The sequence below is a fragment of the Oncorhynchus clarkii genome, chromosome 12 (genome assembly GCF_045791955.1).
Source record: "Oncorhynchus clarkii lewisi isolate Uvic-CL-2024 chromosome 12, UVic_Ocla_1.0, whole genome shotgun sequence".
NCBI lineage: Eukaryota > Metazoa > Chordata > Actinopteri > Salmoniformes > Salmonidae > Oncorhynchus > Oncorhynchus clarkii.
Genome location: NC_092158.1, coordinates 73,001,110 through 73,019,893, shown reverse-complemented (window position 1 = coordinate 73,019,893; position 18,784 = coordinate 73,001,110). Strand labels below are relative to the sequence as shown.

Sequence of the window (18,784 nt, the reverse complement as noted above, 5' to 3'; positions counted from 1 at the left end):
TGTCTCAAGTTGAGGAAGTGTGCCGACTGCATTAATGTTCACGGGGGGGCTGGCTCCCCATTGGCTGGGTCTGGCTCCCCAGTGGGTGGGCCTATGCCCTCCCAGACCCTCCCCTGGCCGCACCCCTGCCCAGTCATGTGAAATCCATAGATTAGGGCCCAATTTATTTATTTCAATTTACTGATTTCCTTTATATGAACAGTAACTCTGTAAAATCTTTGAAATTGTTGTACGATGCGTTTTGTTTGCCATATCAACATAGACATGAGTCAAAACAAGACATGGTATCAATAACAATATACAACGAGTTGAAGCGAGCTTACTACAATTCCATACATGACAACTTCTTGTCAGTTGTTACTATCCATCTGACTGTTCAGAATCATAACGCACGCCTTCCAGCCACGTCAATGCAGTGCATCACTTACGTGATGTCAGCCAACCCATCTATTGGTCTATTAACTAATTTAGCAAGGTAGGCCAAAATTCCATCCCACCAAAATAGCCTGAAATTTCAGGCGGTCTTTTCAAACAGCTCTTACACTAAAAGGGCATTATAATGTACACCATTTCACAGTATTATTCCAACCTCATAGTAGAAATATACACTGAGTAAACCAAACATTAGGAACACCTTCCTAATATTGAGTTGCACACCCCCCCTTCTGTCCTTAGAACAGAAGGGGCCTCAATTCGTCAGGGCATGGACTCTACAAGGTGTCGAATGCATTCCACAATGTTGGCCCATGTTGACTCCAAGGCTTCCCACAGTTGTGTCAAGTTGGCTGGATGTCCTTTGGGTGGTGGAACATTCTTGATACACAGGAAACTATTGAGCGTGAAAGACCCAGCAGCGTTGCAGTTCTTCACACAAACCGGTGAGCCTGGCACCTACTACCATACCTTGTTCAAAGGGTCTTAAATATTTTGTCTTCCCCATTCACCCTCTGAATGGAACACATTCACAATCCATGTCTCGATCGTCTCAAGGCTTAAAAACAATGGCGGCTGCTGAGGGGAGGACGGCTCATCATAATGGCTGGAACGGCGCTAATGGAATGGCATCAAACACATGGTTTCTACCATTCCACTCACTCCACTCCAACCATTACCACAACCCCGTCCTACCCAATTAAGGTGCCACCAACCTCCTGTGGTTAAATTCTTCTTTAACCCGTCTCCTCCCCTTCATCTACACTGATTGAAGTGGATTTAACAAGTGACATCAATAAGGGATCATAGCTTTCACCTGGATTTACCTGGTCAGTATGTCATGTAACGAGCAGGTGTTCTTAATATTTTGTATACTCAGTGTATTCAAAACACAGGGAAACCACATTTGACTGCACTGGGCCTTTAAGTAAATTACTCAAACTAAATCACAGAATCTCTTACCAATTTCTATATCTTCCACAGATGTAGATCCATGAGACTGAAACAAATAAAAAAGAATGCTCTTAACATCTTTACTTGCTGCTACACCATGTTCATTTGGTGCAAGTAATCTGTATTGTGTGCAGATTCACACAAAGAAATGGAATTCCCTTTACCTTGTCATTGGATGCACCTGAATAGCTCGATCCAGGCAAAACATTTAAGGCAGGCTGTTGAAAGAAATGTCTCAAGGTTAGATACTAAGCCACATACTGAAGTAGCATATGTGCCATATTTCATACTCAACACAGTACACTCTCACCTTACTCCTGACATAGGCTTTACGGATTTTCAATCCCAACATTTTGGCCAGGTCCTGAGTCAATCCTATGACATTGGGATCCTGAAAAAACAATCACATATTGACAATAAGGATTATGAACTTAAGACAATAAAAGGAACCATCTACAAAACCTTACCACATGGTATATTTCCTCTGCGGTCTCACCTGAGGCACTGCAAGGGAGCACTTCGCTACAGTCTCATAGGCCTCTTTATGCCTGCCCATCTCTTTCAAGGCTCTGGCTTTCCTATAAAGAGCTCTATGGTTTCCCTCATTCAATTGAAGAGCTTTCTCACAGTCTACTAGTGCTTCATCATGCAGACCCTGAAATCAAATTCCCAAATTATACCACTATTTGAACAAAAAATAAATAGAGAAATAATACATCATTCATAAATGTAAGACAAAACACACCACTTTCTTAACCCTGACTTACCGGTACAACGTTCAAGTAAGCAGCAGCTCGATTGGCATACAGCTTTTCCAACGTTCCAGTAGGTACACTGATGTCTTCCGAATCTGCATATTCTGCTATGCTCAAGGCCTCAGTGTACATTTCTATAGATCGCATCCATTCCCCTTCATTGAACACGTCATTTCCTTCACCAAACAGATTCTTCACAAGGTCCTGAATGAACACCTGAAAAAACAAATTCAACTTCTAAATAAAAAACTAATTCAACTTCTAAATAAATACCAAAATATGAGGTGCATTCTGAGCTTCATATGTCACGAATGTAGGTGCTGCCATTTGGCTTGATTGCATAATCACCTCATATCGTTCCTGAGTTCCAGGATAGGGCAGAGTTGACCTAGAAACAAACAAGTTCAAACTTAGATCTCCTTCCGTTGACACTGAAAACATGAGCATATTCAAGTGTTACACCATTCAAGGGCTTCATGGAGTAATCTTTTCCCAAATAATACAATTTCAATATTACTCACATTAAGGCACAAGATCCAGAAATTGCTAAACAACATCTGACTTGTTGTACAGTTCCAGGCAGTTACCACTATGCAAACACTTAGGCTGTCTCCTGTGAAAATTAATTGTAATTCTCTTCCCCCAAGACCATCCATTGGTGGCTGACAACAGCTCTGTAGCCTGATTTCCCTATGCACTCAACCAATCTGCATTCCCTGGGTACACGGACTTGAACTGGGGAGTCCTGATCATACTCACTGGATGAACTGCAGCCCATTCTGAATATCCTGCCAGCGACTGCTTCGGTCCTGACACAGGATTGACATGTTCACCTGTTTCTTTAGGTCCTGGTCTCTGTCAACACAATATGTCGTAAAAAAAAAGTTAGTTACCTTTCTAGTTAACATGTTTTAGGCCTACTCTGAGTATAATTGTATTATTGTCAAAACCGTTTTTGTCGTAGGCCTTGCGTCCAAACATACATTTTCATTAAGTTACTCACTCATTAACTACTCAAATAAAGACGAAACAATTCACATCATCAATTTGTATAACGTTAAACAGGTGAAAAGTACTTTTCAGGCTTCACGTGCTACTGATTCAACAAAGCATACGACAGCCTCGAAAACCCCATGGCTTTAAAATTCGTCATGCCTTGAACTTCCTGTCTGTCGTCTTCACAAGCTAGTTAGTTAAAAGTAATCGGTCAATATTTCGAGAAGATAAAAATCTAACTAGCTAAAGTGAGTCTGCTTACGACTGACAACGAGTCTGGATATACAAATCTACAGTACAGTAGTTGGGAGAGTTGATCCTGGACGAACGTTATAAAGTGTACATTATCACAAGTTAGCCCCATAACGTCAGAGGAAATGTTCGATACCCACTGACATATGTAGCTAGCTAGTTAGCGTCTAGGTCGAACAAATACCTCAACCTAGGTAGGCTAGCTTAACTAAATTAGACTAACCGATCTGGCACGAGAAAGATATTGACATTGTTAACACAAACAGTATGCAATGTTATTGCTAGATAGCCATGGCTATACAGTTTACAGTTACATGCTTGTCAAAGATAACGTACACTAGTAGAGTATCTGTACATGTTTCTACAGTAACGTTAGCTAGCTTCCTAGCAAGCTAGTTATCAATATGTCGGGCGGGAGATGCAAGAGAGCTAGCTAGCTACAGTACATGACTGTTAGCGGTGTAGCTAACAGCTAGATAGCAAACTAGCTAGTTAGCCATCTTGCAAATAATGACATTTAAAATATGCTCACCCTTAAGGAATATTTAGATGTAAAAAAAAGTCCACATCTAAATGAGTACAGCTTAAGATGTATGACTTGTTCCCTGGCCAGCATCAGTGATTTCTTAAGTGTTGGGGACACGAATCATGATGTGGCCTGGTCTCTGGCATGACGTTTTTTTTTAAATGTTTGCTAGATTCCATTCTTATTCGAGGAAACAGGGCCCCCTGTTGACCACAAACTGTGTTCTGACTTTTTACTTTAATCTATGAAATTAAAGTACTAGGTACATGATGAGATCTTGAAATGTCAACAAATAAATATAATTCAAATGAATTATTAATTGGAATATAGCATGATATACAACCTTTTGACACTGTTGACTTGCTGGCCCTTTATTAACATGTTTTCTGTGAGGAATTGCATGCAATAAGGCTGTTGACATGACAAAACAATGACCACAGACATTCATTTATTGATCAATTAGACCTACTTCTAGTATTCTACATGGCATTAGTCCTGAACTGAAGTCCTTGATCTTCCAGAATCTGAACCAAAGTCAACTGAAGTCCTTGGTTTTTCAGAATCTGAACAAAAGTCATTGAGCAATTGGCTTTAAGTAATACTACATTATGGACTGAGGTGATTCTAACGGAGAGGGAACTCAAACCAAGTTCAGATCAGTGTTCAAGGATTAGTTTACAGCAGATTATTCCGGGAGGAGGAGGGAATGATGCTCGGGAGATTATTCAAACCAGACTCTAAAAAAAAACTCCCCACTGCACTGAATGGCTATGTCCACCAGAGTGTAAATAAGCAGCAGTGCATGCAGACTCCCTCTTGCACACCATGCCTGCGCTTTATCGGATACTTCTACTGTTCTCTGGTAAATTGCTGCTTGAATTTCTTGACCTTTTTAACACATTTTGCAGGGAATGATTAAGAGGGATTGGGAGGGAGTGAAGTAATGTTAAAGGACAATGTTATGAGTGCCTTCAGGGATCTAACATGAAAGGAACTTAGATCTGTTATAGCCTGATGATTCAACTCCTTAATTTCACACAACAATACAACTGTATCATCTTGAAATGGTTGAATCTTTTATTTCCACAATCTTGTGATCTTTATATAGAGCTCATTTTATGGTTGAATTTTTACTTTAATGCATGTTTAATGATTTAACAAATCAGTACCAATGTCAATTGTCATGTCTTGTATGTTGACAACTAATATGCACATTACAAATTCATGTTAATTTGATCTGGGAAAAGAGGTTATAGAACTAGACAATAGTATAAGAGTGTAAAGAGAATTTCCAGCTGAACAAAAAGGAGAGCAGTCCCATAAAAAGTGTGAAGTTGTTTTGTATTGCGGGAAAGGGGTTTCAAAAGCTATGGTTGTCTAAAAATATCAGTGTCAGAGAAATTATAGTCAATCATAATCACATTTGGTTTAATACAAGTTGCAAAAAGGAGACACCCCAGCATATCAGCATAGAAAACATTAAACGGGCCTTCTCTGAGAAGGTACTTATACATTAATCAGACTGTATGAAACGTTCTCTAAACATCAGCCTGAGAGGCTTGTACGAAGTCAAAACAAAAGACAGTGACTTTGCCAGCTGCTACAGAATCACTGAGTTCATAATGTCATTGTGTCCTCAGTCCTTGCACATTCAGTAGCTCTGGCGTCAATCACTATCAAACGATATGAGAACAATCCATAACATTCAGTGACAAGTCTAGTGACCATCAACCCGTACACGAATGAGTGTCACAAATAGAACACTGGAAATCATGTGTCTGACAGAAAGGGAAAACATAAAAAAATTCTAAGTATTGTGTTTATTACTTTTAAATGAATATGAACTTTATTCATCTTAAATATTCCCCATTACAAAGTGCATCTTTCTTGGAAAATGTGAGGGACTTCTCCAGGCTTGCAATTGCAATATTAGGTCGTCACATGAATAGACTTGTAATAATACAGCATGTCCATTCTGACACTTTGAACACTTAGACATTCAGAATAATCTTCATATGAGAGACTAATCACCGAGCTACACTTCTCAATATTCACTTGATGACAGGACATATGGCTAAAGAGATAGTATGAAGCAAATGGCACATACTAAGCAAGGCTGCTACATACAGACAAGTATATGTAAGTGCACATTTTGAACAAGATGTGTGTATATGTGATTGGTGTACATGTGATGCGCTGAGTTTCATGTTCTTCTTCTGTTGTTGTTGTTGTTGTTGCAGTGGTAATAGCCTCTATGGCACTGCAGAGCCCCCCACGGACTAAGAGAGGGCTACTGGAGCTGGCAGGAGTCATCAAGTGCAGCACAGGCAGATCAGCCCTGGCTTATATGATGTATGGCTGCTACTGTGGACTGGGGGGTCAGGGCTGGCCCAGGGATAAAGCAGACTGGTGAGGCAGTTGTAATGATGTGTTATAAACATGTTATAAATATATATTTTTTTTTGGGGGGGGGGGGGGAGTGCCATTTCATAACAAACTCTGATCATTTAAAGTACCACTGAATGAAAAACCCCTCCATTTACTTTTCAGTCTGGTAGGCCACAATAACAACCTGCATTATGCGATGCAGTTCAAACTGCAAAGTGTATCATTTTGGGTTTTCTTTTGAGGTTTTGCCCTCCTGTCAATTGGATATTTGGAAATAGACATGCACAACCAGCGCTCCCACACCCAAAATCCTAGCCATAACTTCCTTCTGTCCACTAATCACAGACATGAACTCCCACAAAACCGTTAAACTACAGAACCTCTAGCCTCCAAATCTGTCACAGGCCTGCCTACTAACAATAGTTGAGCCCATCCTCTTTCATTTCCTTTTGTTTTAAATAGAGCTGCTGTTGGTCCAAGCTACAATAATATGGAAAAACGCCCAGTCTCTGCCTTTTCAGTTAATAGTTTCTAGAAAAAGGGACTGTATTACTTATGTAGTGCATCACTGAGACAGCAAATAGTTCTTATAATGCTCTGTTTTAAGTGTTACAGTAGTGTATTTTGTCCTTCATTAAGGTGCTGTCACAAACATGACTGCTGCTACGGAGATGCAGAAATTGCTGGTTGCCACACCAAGACAAGAAAGTATCAATGGACATGTGAAGACAGGACTGCAGAATGTGGTATGCCATCTCAGTTTTATGCACATGAATGAGACATAATGATTAAATCAAGCTGAATAAGTCTATCCCTCCCCTTGCAGAGGTGTGGTCATTTAGAGAAAGAAAATACTACATGCTATGACTTTGTCATTGTTTTGCTGTTGAAAATGAATGGGTCTTTTCAGTGCATGGAAAATAACAGATGTGTGATCAACAAACATCTGAGAAGTTTACAAACACTGCAGACATTATAGGGGACAGGAGTGCTAGGAGGGAATGGGCGCGAAAGGAATCATTTCTCACCCACATTTGCAGGTATTTTAAGCTCCCAACCATAATTGCTAATCGCAAAAGCACATAGGACAAGCAACACAGTTCAGGATGTTTACGGTGTTTATTTGAGCATCAGACATTTTCAAACATTTCTAAACCTCAGAGTGTTTCCTTCACATCCTCCACAGACCACTCCTTTCACATCAGCTGTCATTTAAGGAAACTACTCACCCGCTTAACCCTCTTTTCATTCCAGATGATCTCAAGGACAAATGTGAGAAGATTCTCTGCAAATGTGACAGGGAGGCAGCCAAATGCTTGAGAAAGGCACCTTTCATCCGGAAATATGCTATGTGGCCAGACTTTCTCTGTGGGTGTACACTGCCAACATGTAATATCTACTGATTCAATAAATGTACACTTGTTGATTTTTATATTTGCTGTGTGTCTGTTTATGTTATTAGAATATCAGAAGGATCTCCTTCACATTATAATGACATGTAACAGCAGTAATACTTCAGGGCATTTTGTGTTGGTATCTCCTTTTTTCCATTTATATGAAAAGGAAAAACATGCTTAAACCACTATCACAGTGTGACTATGTCATTAGATAAACAAACTGTGCGACGAGGCTCTCCAAATTGAGTATAATGACCAGAAATTACAAGCACAGGTAACAAACTAGTATACAAAACAGAGAGAGCTCAGTAGTGGTTACATAACATCCAAGGGCTTATTCTTAGGGGGTGAAATGTTGCAGCCAAGGTGAGATCAGGTAGCCTAAGTCCTTACAATAGTGTACTTATACCTGGGTGTGTTGTGCCTTACCTTATACTCCCTGAGGTTCTGCCGAGGTCTCTTTTCCACTGCTCTAATCCTCTCTAACTAACCCAGCATGATATTTCACCTCTTAAAAGGATTCTAAAAGCATCCTGAGGTTTTCACCTGATTGACGTTTTCAACTTAATGTTTACTTTGCTGGAGCTCAGTAGCCGTAAAGTATGATGTACAGCACGTGACCAACAGATGGCAATGTTGAATGTTAACTGCAAAGCTAAGATGCATGTTCATGTTACAGTTTACAGCAACGATGCAAACACGTTCATACACTATTAGTAGCATACTGTATACTTACATCTAGCCTAATTAATTTCTATCTAAGGCAGACCTGGGTGCAAATACTATTTAGGGTATTTCAATTACTTACAAGAACACTTGATCTTTTTTATTTGAAAATACAAGTAGTTGAATATTGCAATGTACTTGGAAATACACTTTATTTAATGTATTTGAAAATGCTTAAATACACAGACAAGTATATTTTCGAATACAAATATTAAAATACTCCTTGCATTTGTCCCCAGGTCCATTTGGTCCTAGGGGTATTTGAAATAACTGAGGATGGCTATTTATATAATTATTCAAAAATACTTTCAAATCCTTCAAATTAAAGTAGCTGATCTGGCAAAATCATTTGAAAATACTCAAATACACAGAAATATGCATGTATTGAACCCAGGTCTCCTCCGAGGTAGATACATTTCTTGTCTACGTGTGTGGCAGGTGAAATATGACCAGCATAGGGAATGTCAAATTTGAGGCAACTGAAGTCTGTCTTATACTTTATTTGGGCATGTTTTGTCCTGCGACGCTGCATCAGAAATGAATTCCTAACTTCAAATGATTAAGCTGTTTGGAATGTTTTAGTATTTCTGTTTTGGGGCATGGCTCTTTGAAATTATTAACGACAACAATAGCCTTAACTTTCATTAGAAACCCAAACTCCTGTAATAAGCTGGAGATATCATACAGATGCTATGACTGTAAGTAGTCTGTATAGAAGTCCTGCTTTAGTCTAATCTACAGCGGTATGTGTTCGTATTCTGGGAATGTTGGGCATTCTCCTTCGGCAGTGCAGATGCAGCTCTACAGATGCTCATGAAAGGAATCTGGCTCCCCCTCTGGGCAAAAGGAAACACAGGCTGCTTGAATACAGTCATTGGTATGATGCTTTTTCCCACGTCACTCCCACATGGCTCAACAGTGAGTTCCTTACAGAGATGGCCTCACTTTCCAGACCTGAGTTTAAGGACATAAGGTTAGGAAGTAAATATGTTTGTGTGTTAATGGTGTGGTGGTGGAGGATGTTCCCCCATCTGAATGGTTTCCTTGTTTTGTAATCTGCTGTAGGTAGTGTCAGCGAGTACTCAGCACCAGCAGGTGGTGTCATAAACATAGTTAACTAGAACCGAGACTAGATGGAGAAGGGACAAGACAGCACAGATGTTTATTGTGTCTGAATCATAGTTCAATTAAATTGCTAAGAAATAAATAGTTGTACTTTAGTTTGGCTGAACATTGTCTACTGTTGTACCTCATGTTATGCATAAGGACCCAAAATGAATTCAAATAGTTTTCCAATAAGTGTGAGCAGTAGGGGTCAAGAGATAATTATGTCTGACTCCTATTTTGAATCCAAACTATATTGCACATAAATTCCTTCCCACTTATATAACCCGATGATGATCGCTGTTGCTATATACTGTATGACACTACCGACCAGTAAACTCAGAAGTACAACAGTCTTCATCATGTGAACTAATGTAAACAACCATATTAGTGTAATCTGATTACTTCAGTAAGTGCATCCACTTTTCACAGATCACAGTGAAGTAGCTAAGCCTGCGTGTCCAATTTTCTAGCTCACACTGGACACTCCCCATACGGAAAAAAATAACATTTAAAATATATTTTTTAGATACATTTTGTGGGATGTATGTGAAATATTTGAAATTGGCCCCCCAAAATATTTCACATATAATACGGAATGTATAAATATAATGTGTATATAAACATTTGCTTCACAATATATGTTAAATGCATCAGAAAATGTATTTCATGTATTTCAAAATACATTCTGAAATACATTAAAGAGTGTATTTATTGATGTACTTAATATATTTATGTATGTATTTGGAAATGTTTTGTAAAATATATTCCAACATGCATTTAAATGTATTTGTAAGAAATACATTCTTAAATTAAAATGTATGGCAAACATTAAAAAAATTGCCAAATCATATTGTAACGAAATGGTGAGTGTCTTAACAAAGAAACTTTAGTAGACTCTTTAGAATCACATGCACTTTTGTCAGTGTCATTAAGACTGTAGAACTAGCACTGTACAAGCTTAACCTTTCTTCTTCTTTGGTATTATGGCGGTTAGCAAACAAATGTTATAGGTGCATGCCGCCACCAACTGTATCAGCTCTAAATAAGCCTACTATTCTGTAGTATAAATTCATTATACATTGTGAAAACATTGCCCTGTCAACTAACCCCACACCCATTAAAACCTCATCACTATTCCACTGCTTTGGCCTTATCTGATCCTACACCAAGCCAACAGCCTAGAAGGACAGGACACTATCATTCAAAACACCTTGTAACTCTTTTGCAGTAAAATCTTGTACACCCAAGTACTTCTTTGCAGCTGCCACCACAACATCTATCCTCTGTGATTTCCATTTCATTCCTACGGTATAGGTGACAACAACAAGAAAACAGCCTTACTGAAGCACGTTATTCCTATCACTCTCTATTGACCTCTGCCTACTCACAGGGATCCTCACCCTGGACCCATCTTCATCTACTACTCTCTTCACTGCTTCAGCATATGACACCTTCTGCACTACTCTGATCCTGGTAACCTAAACCTGCCTTTCTCTCAGCTGACACATCTGAGACAAAGCAATGTGTACCCCCTACCATGGGTACCCCTACAGTTTACACACACAACTTTTTACAACAACACTAAACATTCCTCCTGCACACTTCTCACATCTAGGAATCTCCCTCATACTCACAGCTAACTTGACTTTATCTGGTAAAAAACTCTGCATCAAAACTCAGTAGTACAGAGAGTGTCTTCTCTGTTTCACCCCACTCTCATCGCACCAAACGGAGGGAGTCACAGACACCAGGAATCTTCAACTTCGGTTGTCCCTCCTCAACACTTAACGCCACTCCAGTTATCACTCCTTTCAACAGCGCCCTCCACGGGAGAGGAAAGCAAGTCACAGTTCTTGTCCTTCTGAATGGCAAAAAAGCAAAAAAATCAACATAATTCCACTTCGAGTCACTTTCACCGACCCAACATTCTCCAACCTCTTCTCCACTCAACCCGACAATACATATGGATCAGCCAGAAGGCAAGGACACATTCTCTCCAAAACTATCACTTCCACTTAGCAAAAAAAAGGATTTATCCTCATCGGACGAGGCTCAAACTTGGCGGTCTTCCCAACACCTGCCACCGCAGTTAATTCCTCCTCATTCTCGTCATGTTCAATTTCCTTCTCCAGCACACTATATTTACTCTTAAAATGTTCCAATTCATTCCTTCTTTTCCCTAACCACCTCAATGGGTTCCCCTGACTCAATCCCCAAGTCCGACAACCATTCAGGTGTACCCACCATCTTGCGACTCCACAGCAGCTTAACCTTTACAGAACGCAACTTAACACATAAACTGGCATGACAAACCATCTCATGGGAGACACGCCTCCAAGTCTTTTAATAGGCTGCCGCCAATTATTGTACTTGACACATACCAAAAGCGTACCAAAAGCACTAAGAAACATTTAAATGACTACATAAATGACTACAGACATGATGCATCATCAGTCATGTAGTGACCGTGTGTGACAAACAAACAAACAAACTTAACGAGAGCGTTGCAACCAACATCCAACTTAACGTGTACTGGGTAGCTTTTGTATTCAATTGGACCTCCCTGTTGCACACAACAAGCTTCCATTCCCCCTGTCATGGTGGATTGAACTAGTAATTACCAATGATTTATAGATACACTAGATGACTAATAGAGGCCACCGTGTCTCCATCTTGGCACTCCCCCACCATTGTAAAAAATATTGACGAGTGCATAGCAACCAACTTCCAACTGGCAGAACTTAACGTGTACTGGGTCGTTCGACGAAATGAGTGCCTTTTAAATACATTTCATATGTTAAGTTGAAATGATGCAGCAATATTGCATTTTAAAAGTCTGGTATATGAAATGAAGTGCCCTTTAATATTGGTCACATGGAGAATTCAATAAATCAGATTTTCAATATGAATAAAGACTTGTAAAGTGCAAATATTCAGCATTTTGACATATTCCCCTGTGCACCCTCTGTGACATCGAATAATATTTTAACCCACCAACCCCAGAAAATACATAAACATGACATAATACAGAACGGTAATAGACTAATCAAATGTTGTTGGTCACATACATATGGTTAGCAGATGTTAATGTGAGGGTAGCGAAATGCTTGTGCTTCTAGTTCCGACCGTGCAGTAATATCTAAAAAGTAATCTAACAATTTTACAACAACTACCTTATACACACAAGTGTAAAGGAAGGAATAAGAATATGTACATATAAATATATGGATGAGTGATGGCCGTGCGGCATAGGCAAGATGCAGTAGATGGTATAGAGTACAGTATATACATATGAGATGAGTAATGTAGGGTATGTAAACATTATATAAAGTGGCATTGTTTAAAGTGACTAGTGATACATTTATTACGTCCCATTTTTTATGATTAAAGTGGCTAGAGAATTGAGTCAGTATGTTGACAGCAGCCACTCAATGTTAGTGATGGCTGTTTTAACAGTCTGATGGCCTTGAGATAGAAGCTGTTTTTCAGTCTCTCTGTCCCAGCTTTGATGCACCTGTTGACCGTGCCTTCTGGATGATAGCGGGGTGAACAGGCAGTGGCTCGGTTGGTTGTTGTCCTTGATGATCTTTTTGGCCTTCCTGTGACATCGCGTGGTGTATGTGTCCTGGAGGGCAGGTAGTTTGCCCCCGGTGATGCATTGTGCAGACCTCACTTCCCTCTGGAGAGCCTTATGGTTGTGGGCGGAGCAGCTGCCGTACCAGGCGGTGGTACAGCAAGACAGGATTCTCTCGATTGTGCATCTGTAAAAGTTTGTGAATGACAAGCCAAATATCTTCAGCCTCCTGAGGTTGAAGAGGCGCTGTTGCGCCTTCTTCACCACACTGTCTGTGTGGGTGGACCATTTCAGTTTGTCTGTGATGTGTACGCCGAGGAACTTAAAGCTTCCCACCTTCTCCACTACTGTCCCATCGATATGATTAGGGGGGTGCTCCCTCTGCTGTTTCCTGAAGTCCACGATCATCTCCTTTGTTTTGTTGACATTGAGTGTGAGGTTATTTTCCTGACACCACACTCCGAGTGCCCTCACCTTCTCCCTGTAGGCTGTCTCGCCGTTGTTGGTAATCAAGTCTACCACTGTAGTGTCGTCAGCAAACTTGATGATTGCGTTGGAGGCGTGCATGGCCACACAGTCATGGGTGAACAGGGAGTACAGGAGAGGGCTGAGAACGCACCCGTGTGGGGCCACAGTATTGAGGATCAGCGGAGTGGAGATGTTGTTTCCTACCTTCACCACCTGGGGGCGGCCCGTCAGAAAGTCCAGGACCCAGTTGCACAGGGTGGGGTCGAGACACAGGGTCTCGAGCTTAATGACAAGTTTGGAGGGTACTATGGTGATAAATGCTGAGCTGTAATCGATGAACAGCATTCATACGTAGGTATTCCTCTTGTCCAGATGGGTTAGTGCAGTGTGCAGTGTGATTGCAATTGCATCGTCTGTGGACCTATTGGGGCGGTAAGCAAATTGGAGTGGGTCTAGGGTATCAGGTAGGGTGGAGGGGATATGATCCTTGACTAGTCTCTCAAAGCACTTCATGATGACGGAAGTGAGTGCTACAGGGCGATAGTCGTTTAGCTCAGTTACCTTAGCTTTCTTGGGAACAGGAACAATGGTGGCCCTCTTGAAGCATGTGGGAACAGCAGACTGGGATAGGGATTGATTGAATATGTCCTAAACACACTAGCCAGCTGGTCTGTGCATGCTCTGAGGACATGGCTAGGGATGCCGTCTGGGCCGGCAGCCTTGCATGGGTTAACACGTTTAAATGTTTTACTCACGTCGGCTGCGGTGAAGGAGAGCCCGCAGGTTTTGGTAGCGGGCCGTGTCAGTGGCACTGTGTTGTTCTCAAAGCGAGTAAAGACGTTTTTTAGTTTGTCTGGGAGCAAGACGTCGATTTCCGCGACGGGGCTGGTTTTCTTTTTGTAATCCGTGATTGACTGTAGACCCTGCCACATACATCTCATGTCTGAGTCGTTGAATTGCGACTCTACTTTATCGCTATACTGATGATTAGCTTGTTTGATTGCCATGGGGAGGGAATAACTACACTGTTTGTATTCAGTCATGTTTCCGGTCGCCTTGCCATGATTAAAAGCAGTGGTTCTAAGGTTTTAATAGTCACCGTGGGTACAACATCACTGATGCACTTGCTAATAACCTCTCTCACCGAATCAGCTTTTACATCAATGTTGTTGTCTGAGGCTATCAGCTCAAGGACAGAACTACATACATAATATGGTGAAACTTATTTAAAAAATATATTTATTTCACAAGTCAAATCATAGTTTAAAAGCAGGTGGACTGGTTCTACTCTTTTGAGCCATTTTATGTTTTTTTATCGTGAAAAACTGAGCGGGTCGAGCATAACACGTCAACCTTGCTCTACCCATAGATAAACGGGCTAGAAATGTTTGAACAATTTTTGTGATTTTTTTGCATTCAATTGGACCTCCTTGTTGCACAAAACAAGCTTCCATTCCCCTGTGACAATGGGGATTCATGGCTGATTTAACTAGTAATTATCAATCATTTCTATTCAGTGCCTTCAGAAAGTATTCATACCCCTTGATTTATTCCACATTTTGTTGTGTTACAGCCTTAATTTAAAATCAATTAAATGTAGTTTTATTTTGTCATTGGCCAACACACAGTACTCCATAATGTGGAATTATGTTTTCGGAATTTTTACAAATGAATTCAAGCTGAAGAGCTGAAATGTATTCAGACAAAAAGTATTCAATTCCTTTGTTATGGCAAGCCTAAATAAGTTCAGGAGTGAAAATATGCTCAACAGGTCATATACTAAGTTGCATGGACTCACTCTGTGTACAATAAGAGTGTTTAATATGATTTTTGAAGGACTACATCATCTCTGCACCCCACACATACAATCATCTGTAAGATCCCTCAGTCAAGCAGTGAATTTCAAACACAGATTCAACCTCAAAGACCATTGACGTTTTCAAATGCCTCGCAAAGAAGGGCACCTATTGGTAGATGGGTACAAAAAACAAAAAAACATTAAATATCCCTTTGAGCATGGTGAAGTTATTAATTACACTTTGGTGGGTGTATCAGTACACCCAGACACTATACAAAGGTACAGGTATCCTTCCTAACTTAGGTTGCCAGAGAGGAAGGAAACCGCTCAGGGATTTCAGCTCGAGGCCAATGGTGACATTGGAACAGTTAGAGTTTAATGGCTGTGATAGGAGAAATCTGAGGATGGATCAACAGCATTGTAGTTACTCCACAATAAGATAACCTAATTGAAAGAGTGAAAAGAAGGAAGCCTGTACAAAAACTAAAAATATCCCAAAACATGCATCCTGTTTGCAACAAGGCACAAAGGTATTACTGGAAAACTAACTTTTTGTCCCAAATACAGTGTTCTCATTTGGGCAAATCCAATACAACACATTACTGAGTACCACTCTCCATATTTTCAAGCATAGTGGTGACTGCATCATGTTATGGGTATGCTTGTAATTGTTAAGGACTGAGGAATTTTTCAGGATATTTTTTTTTACTGAATGGAGCTAAGCACTGGCAAAATCCTAGAGGAAAACCTGCTTCAGTCTGCTTTCCACCAGACACTGGGAGATGAATTCACCTTTCAGCAGGACAATAACCTAAAACATAAGGCCAAATATACACTAGTTGCTTACCAAGATAGTGAATGTTCTGAGTTACAGGTTTGACTTAAATCTGCTTGCACATCTATGGCAAGACCTGCAAATGGTGATTTAGCCATGCTCAACAACCAATTTGACAGAGTGTGAAGTATTTAGAAAACAATAACGGGCAAATGTTGCACAATCCTAGTGTGGAAAGCTCTTAGAGACTTACCCAGAAAGACTCACAGCTGTATTCACTGCCAAAGGTGATTCTAAAATGTGTTGTCTCAGGGGGTTGAATACTTATCTAATCAAGATATTAATATTTTATTTTTCATTAACACAAAATTGAACACAAAATCTCAATTAAATAAATTTTTATCCTTTGTTACACAACAAAATGTGGAAAAAGTCAGGGGGTGTGAATACTTTTTGAAGGCACTGTATACACTAGGTGACTGATAGAGGGAGCTGTGTTGAAGCCACTGTGTCTCGATTTTGCAACTCCCCCACCTTTGTAGAAAATATTTTATAAACTATAGAAATGCATGTATTAAGGTCTACATTAAGGTTTACCACATTTATTATATTACAGACAGCTTGATGCATAGTTTTACAGTGTACTATGTGAGCTAAACATACAAAGAAAAAATATATAAAAACATTCTCCTTAAAGTATAATTTACAGATGACTAATGTTACTGTCCCCACGACAACATAAAAAATACTTAAATACATGTTATTTTGTCCGAAATACTGTAGAATTACATTAATTAATATGGAGGACTGCTCCGACAAGCCAATATGGCAGACTGGAGGCTTCAAAGCCTCTCAATGGCCAATACATAGCATCAACAATCCAGGGTTTATATACACCATTGGTAACTACCAGTTGAAGGGCTGTTCAATTGGATTTTTCCCAGATGTGGTAAATTCCCACTTCCCACTTGGCTACGAACGCACCATAACACCGCTAACCATCTACTGCAGAGCTGTATAATATAACTCATTGGAAGCACAAGACATAGATCTACATTTTGACATATTGTGGAGCGTTGTAAAATATATTTTTGTTTTGTTTAAATCATTAAAAACTAAAACAAAAACTATACAAAAACAACTCAATTTTTTTATTATTTAATTAAGCTGAAGAGAGGCACTTACTATATACTTTTTGGTGGGAGATAGGAAAATATGTTTTTTTATGAAGTTGAACATGTGCTCTTTATGAAAGAATGTTAAAATTTGGTGAAATCCTACGTTTGTTTTTACTCACCATCACACTTTAAATGATATCACTGCCAACGTTTTGGCTTGGTGGCCCCAAAAAATGATCTCCATTGATCATTAAGTAAAGAGTCATTTAAGAAGCCGAATTAGGAACCACTTTGGCATATTGTCAGGGATTACATGCATTTGAGCAAATATGCAAATGTATCTATATGTATTAGAAATACGTACATTTTGCGTGACATTAAATATATTAAAATGTATTTGTTTCCCGGTATGGGTCATCATGTAAAGCCCCTTGCAGCCTGCAGACAATGTGGCCAGTGGTGAGTTGGCCTGAAATGGGAGTGGATGCTTCTGCACAGTGGCCAGATATAGCTGAGGACTGGGAGAAACAAGTATCTAGGGCATGGCCCAAACAACACTCACTCAATTGTGTCCAGCCCTTCACTGGGTAATAGGCGATGGAAGTCATATGCTGTGGTCGTCACATGCCAAGGCAGGAGGAGAGAGGGTGCTTTTAATTCCTCATTTTCATGTTGGCCTGTTAACTTCCTTTTAGAAGCTCCTCACTTTCATTTGACTAAGAGGACATAATGTGGTGCGTCATTTACACAATTTAACTCCTCTATCCTTTTGCCTTGCAACCCAAATGTTGAGTTTACTCTACTCCTACAATTTCTCCATTACATTACACAATATGTATATTCACTTTACACACAATATGTCAAATACCATTATTAGCTATAAGAACTCTCTTACCTTTAATTCAAGGTGGCACTGGTTCATAAGACATTTTAACAAGACAGGAGCAAGTAGGAGGAACCACAGTAGCTAAAATCGACTAGATATTCTGAGAGAGGGCTGCTGCCGTGTGGGTCTCCTGTTTTACCATTTCCCACCTCACAGGCCATGCCAAGAAAAGAGCCTCTGACTGCCAAGGAGTTCATTTCTTGGAGCGGAGCAGCCCTTTGTGGGATATGTGGTGTTGCATCACAACACCTATTGTCACACGACCGAAGACAGGCTGAACTGGAAAACATTTCTCATGTGCTTCAATGTTTTGAATATTACTGTAGCTGTTTGGCAGGCTCTGCTGTTTCTCATAAAAGTGAACACAACAAGGTTTCACCATCTTGAAAATCTGTTTACATATAACATTTTTCAAATTGGCTAATACATGGTACTCTAATGTTCCCTATACCCATCATGAAGTTGCTAAAACCTAGCCTGTGAATGAAAGTTCACAACATACAGTGGGGCAAAAAAGTATTTAGTCAGCCACCAATTGTGCAAGTTCTCCCACTTAAAAAGATGAGAGAGGCCTGTAATTTTCATCATAGGTACACTTCAACTATGACAGACAAAGTGAGAGAAAACAAATC

The 18,784-nt window shown here is 39.9% G+C and overlaps 2 protein-coding genes across 12 annotated transcripts in view; one reads left to right on the top strand and one right to left on the bottom strand.

The window, feature by feature from the left end:
- The window catches only part of LOC139421216 (zinc finger CCCH domain-containing protein 7A-like), a 41,893-nt gene that overhangs the window by 6,676 nt on the left and 16,433 nt on the right, over positions 1-18,784 (bottom strand). For 2 of the 11 annotated variants that reach the window (XM_071171889.1, XM_071171898.1), the window contains exons 1-8: positions 3,218-3,507; positions 2,901-2,996; positions 2,490-2,529; positions 2,154-2,357; positions 1,883-2,041; positions 1,697-1,777; positions 1,551-1,604; positions 1,396-1,432 (exon numbers count right to left, since the gene is read on the bottom strand). In XM_071171889.1, coding sequence (XP_071027990.1) covers positions 1,396-1,432; positions 1,551-1,604; positions 1,697-1,777; positions 1,883-2,041; positions 2,154-2,357; positions 2,490-2,529; positions 2,901-2,968 — 643 coding nt within the window. In that variant the 5' untranslated portion in view covers positions 2,969-2,996; positions 3,218-3,507. Of the gene's footprint in view, positions 1-1,395; positions 1,433-1,550; positions 1,605-1,696; positions 1,778-1,882; positions 2,042-2,153; positions 2,358-2,489; positions 2,530-2,900; positions 2,997-3,144; positions 3,508-3,921; positions 4,121-18,784 lie in introns of those variants that run through there. The other 9 variants (XM_071171891.1, XM_071171897.1, XM_071171888.1 and 6 more) reach the window with 8 other exon arrangements.
- On the top strand, positions 4,648-7,752 carry LOC139422215 (phospholipase A2-like). The gene is made up of 4 exons (XM_071173382.1): positions 4,648-4,777; positions 6,156-6,324; positions 6,943-7,049; positions 7,558-7,752. The coding sequence occupies exons 1-4, from the start codon at positions 4,741-4,743 to the stop codon at positions 7,704-7,706; spliced, it is 462 nt and encodes a 153-aa protein (XP_071029483.1). The 5' UTR covers positions 4,648-4,740; the 3' UTR covers positions 7,707-7,752.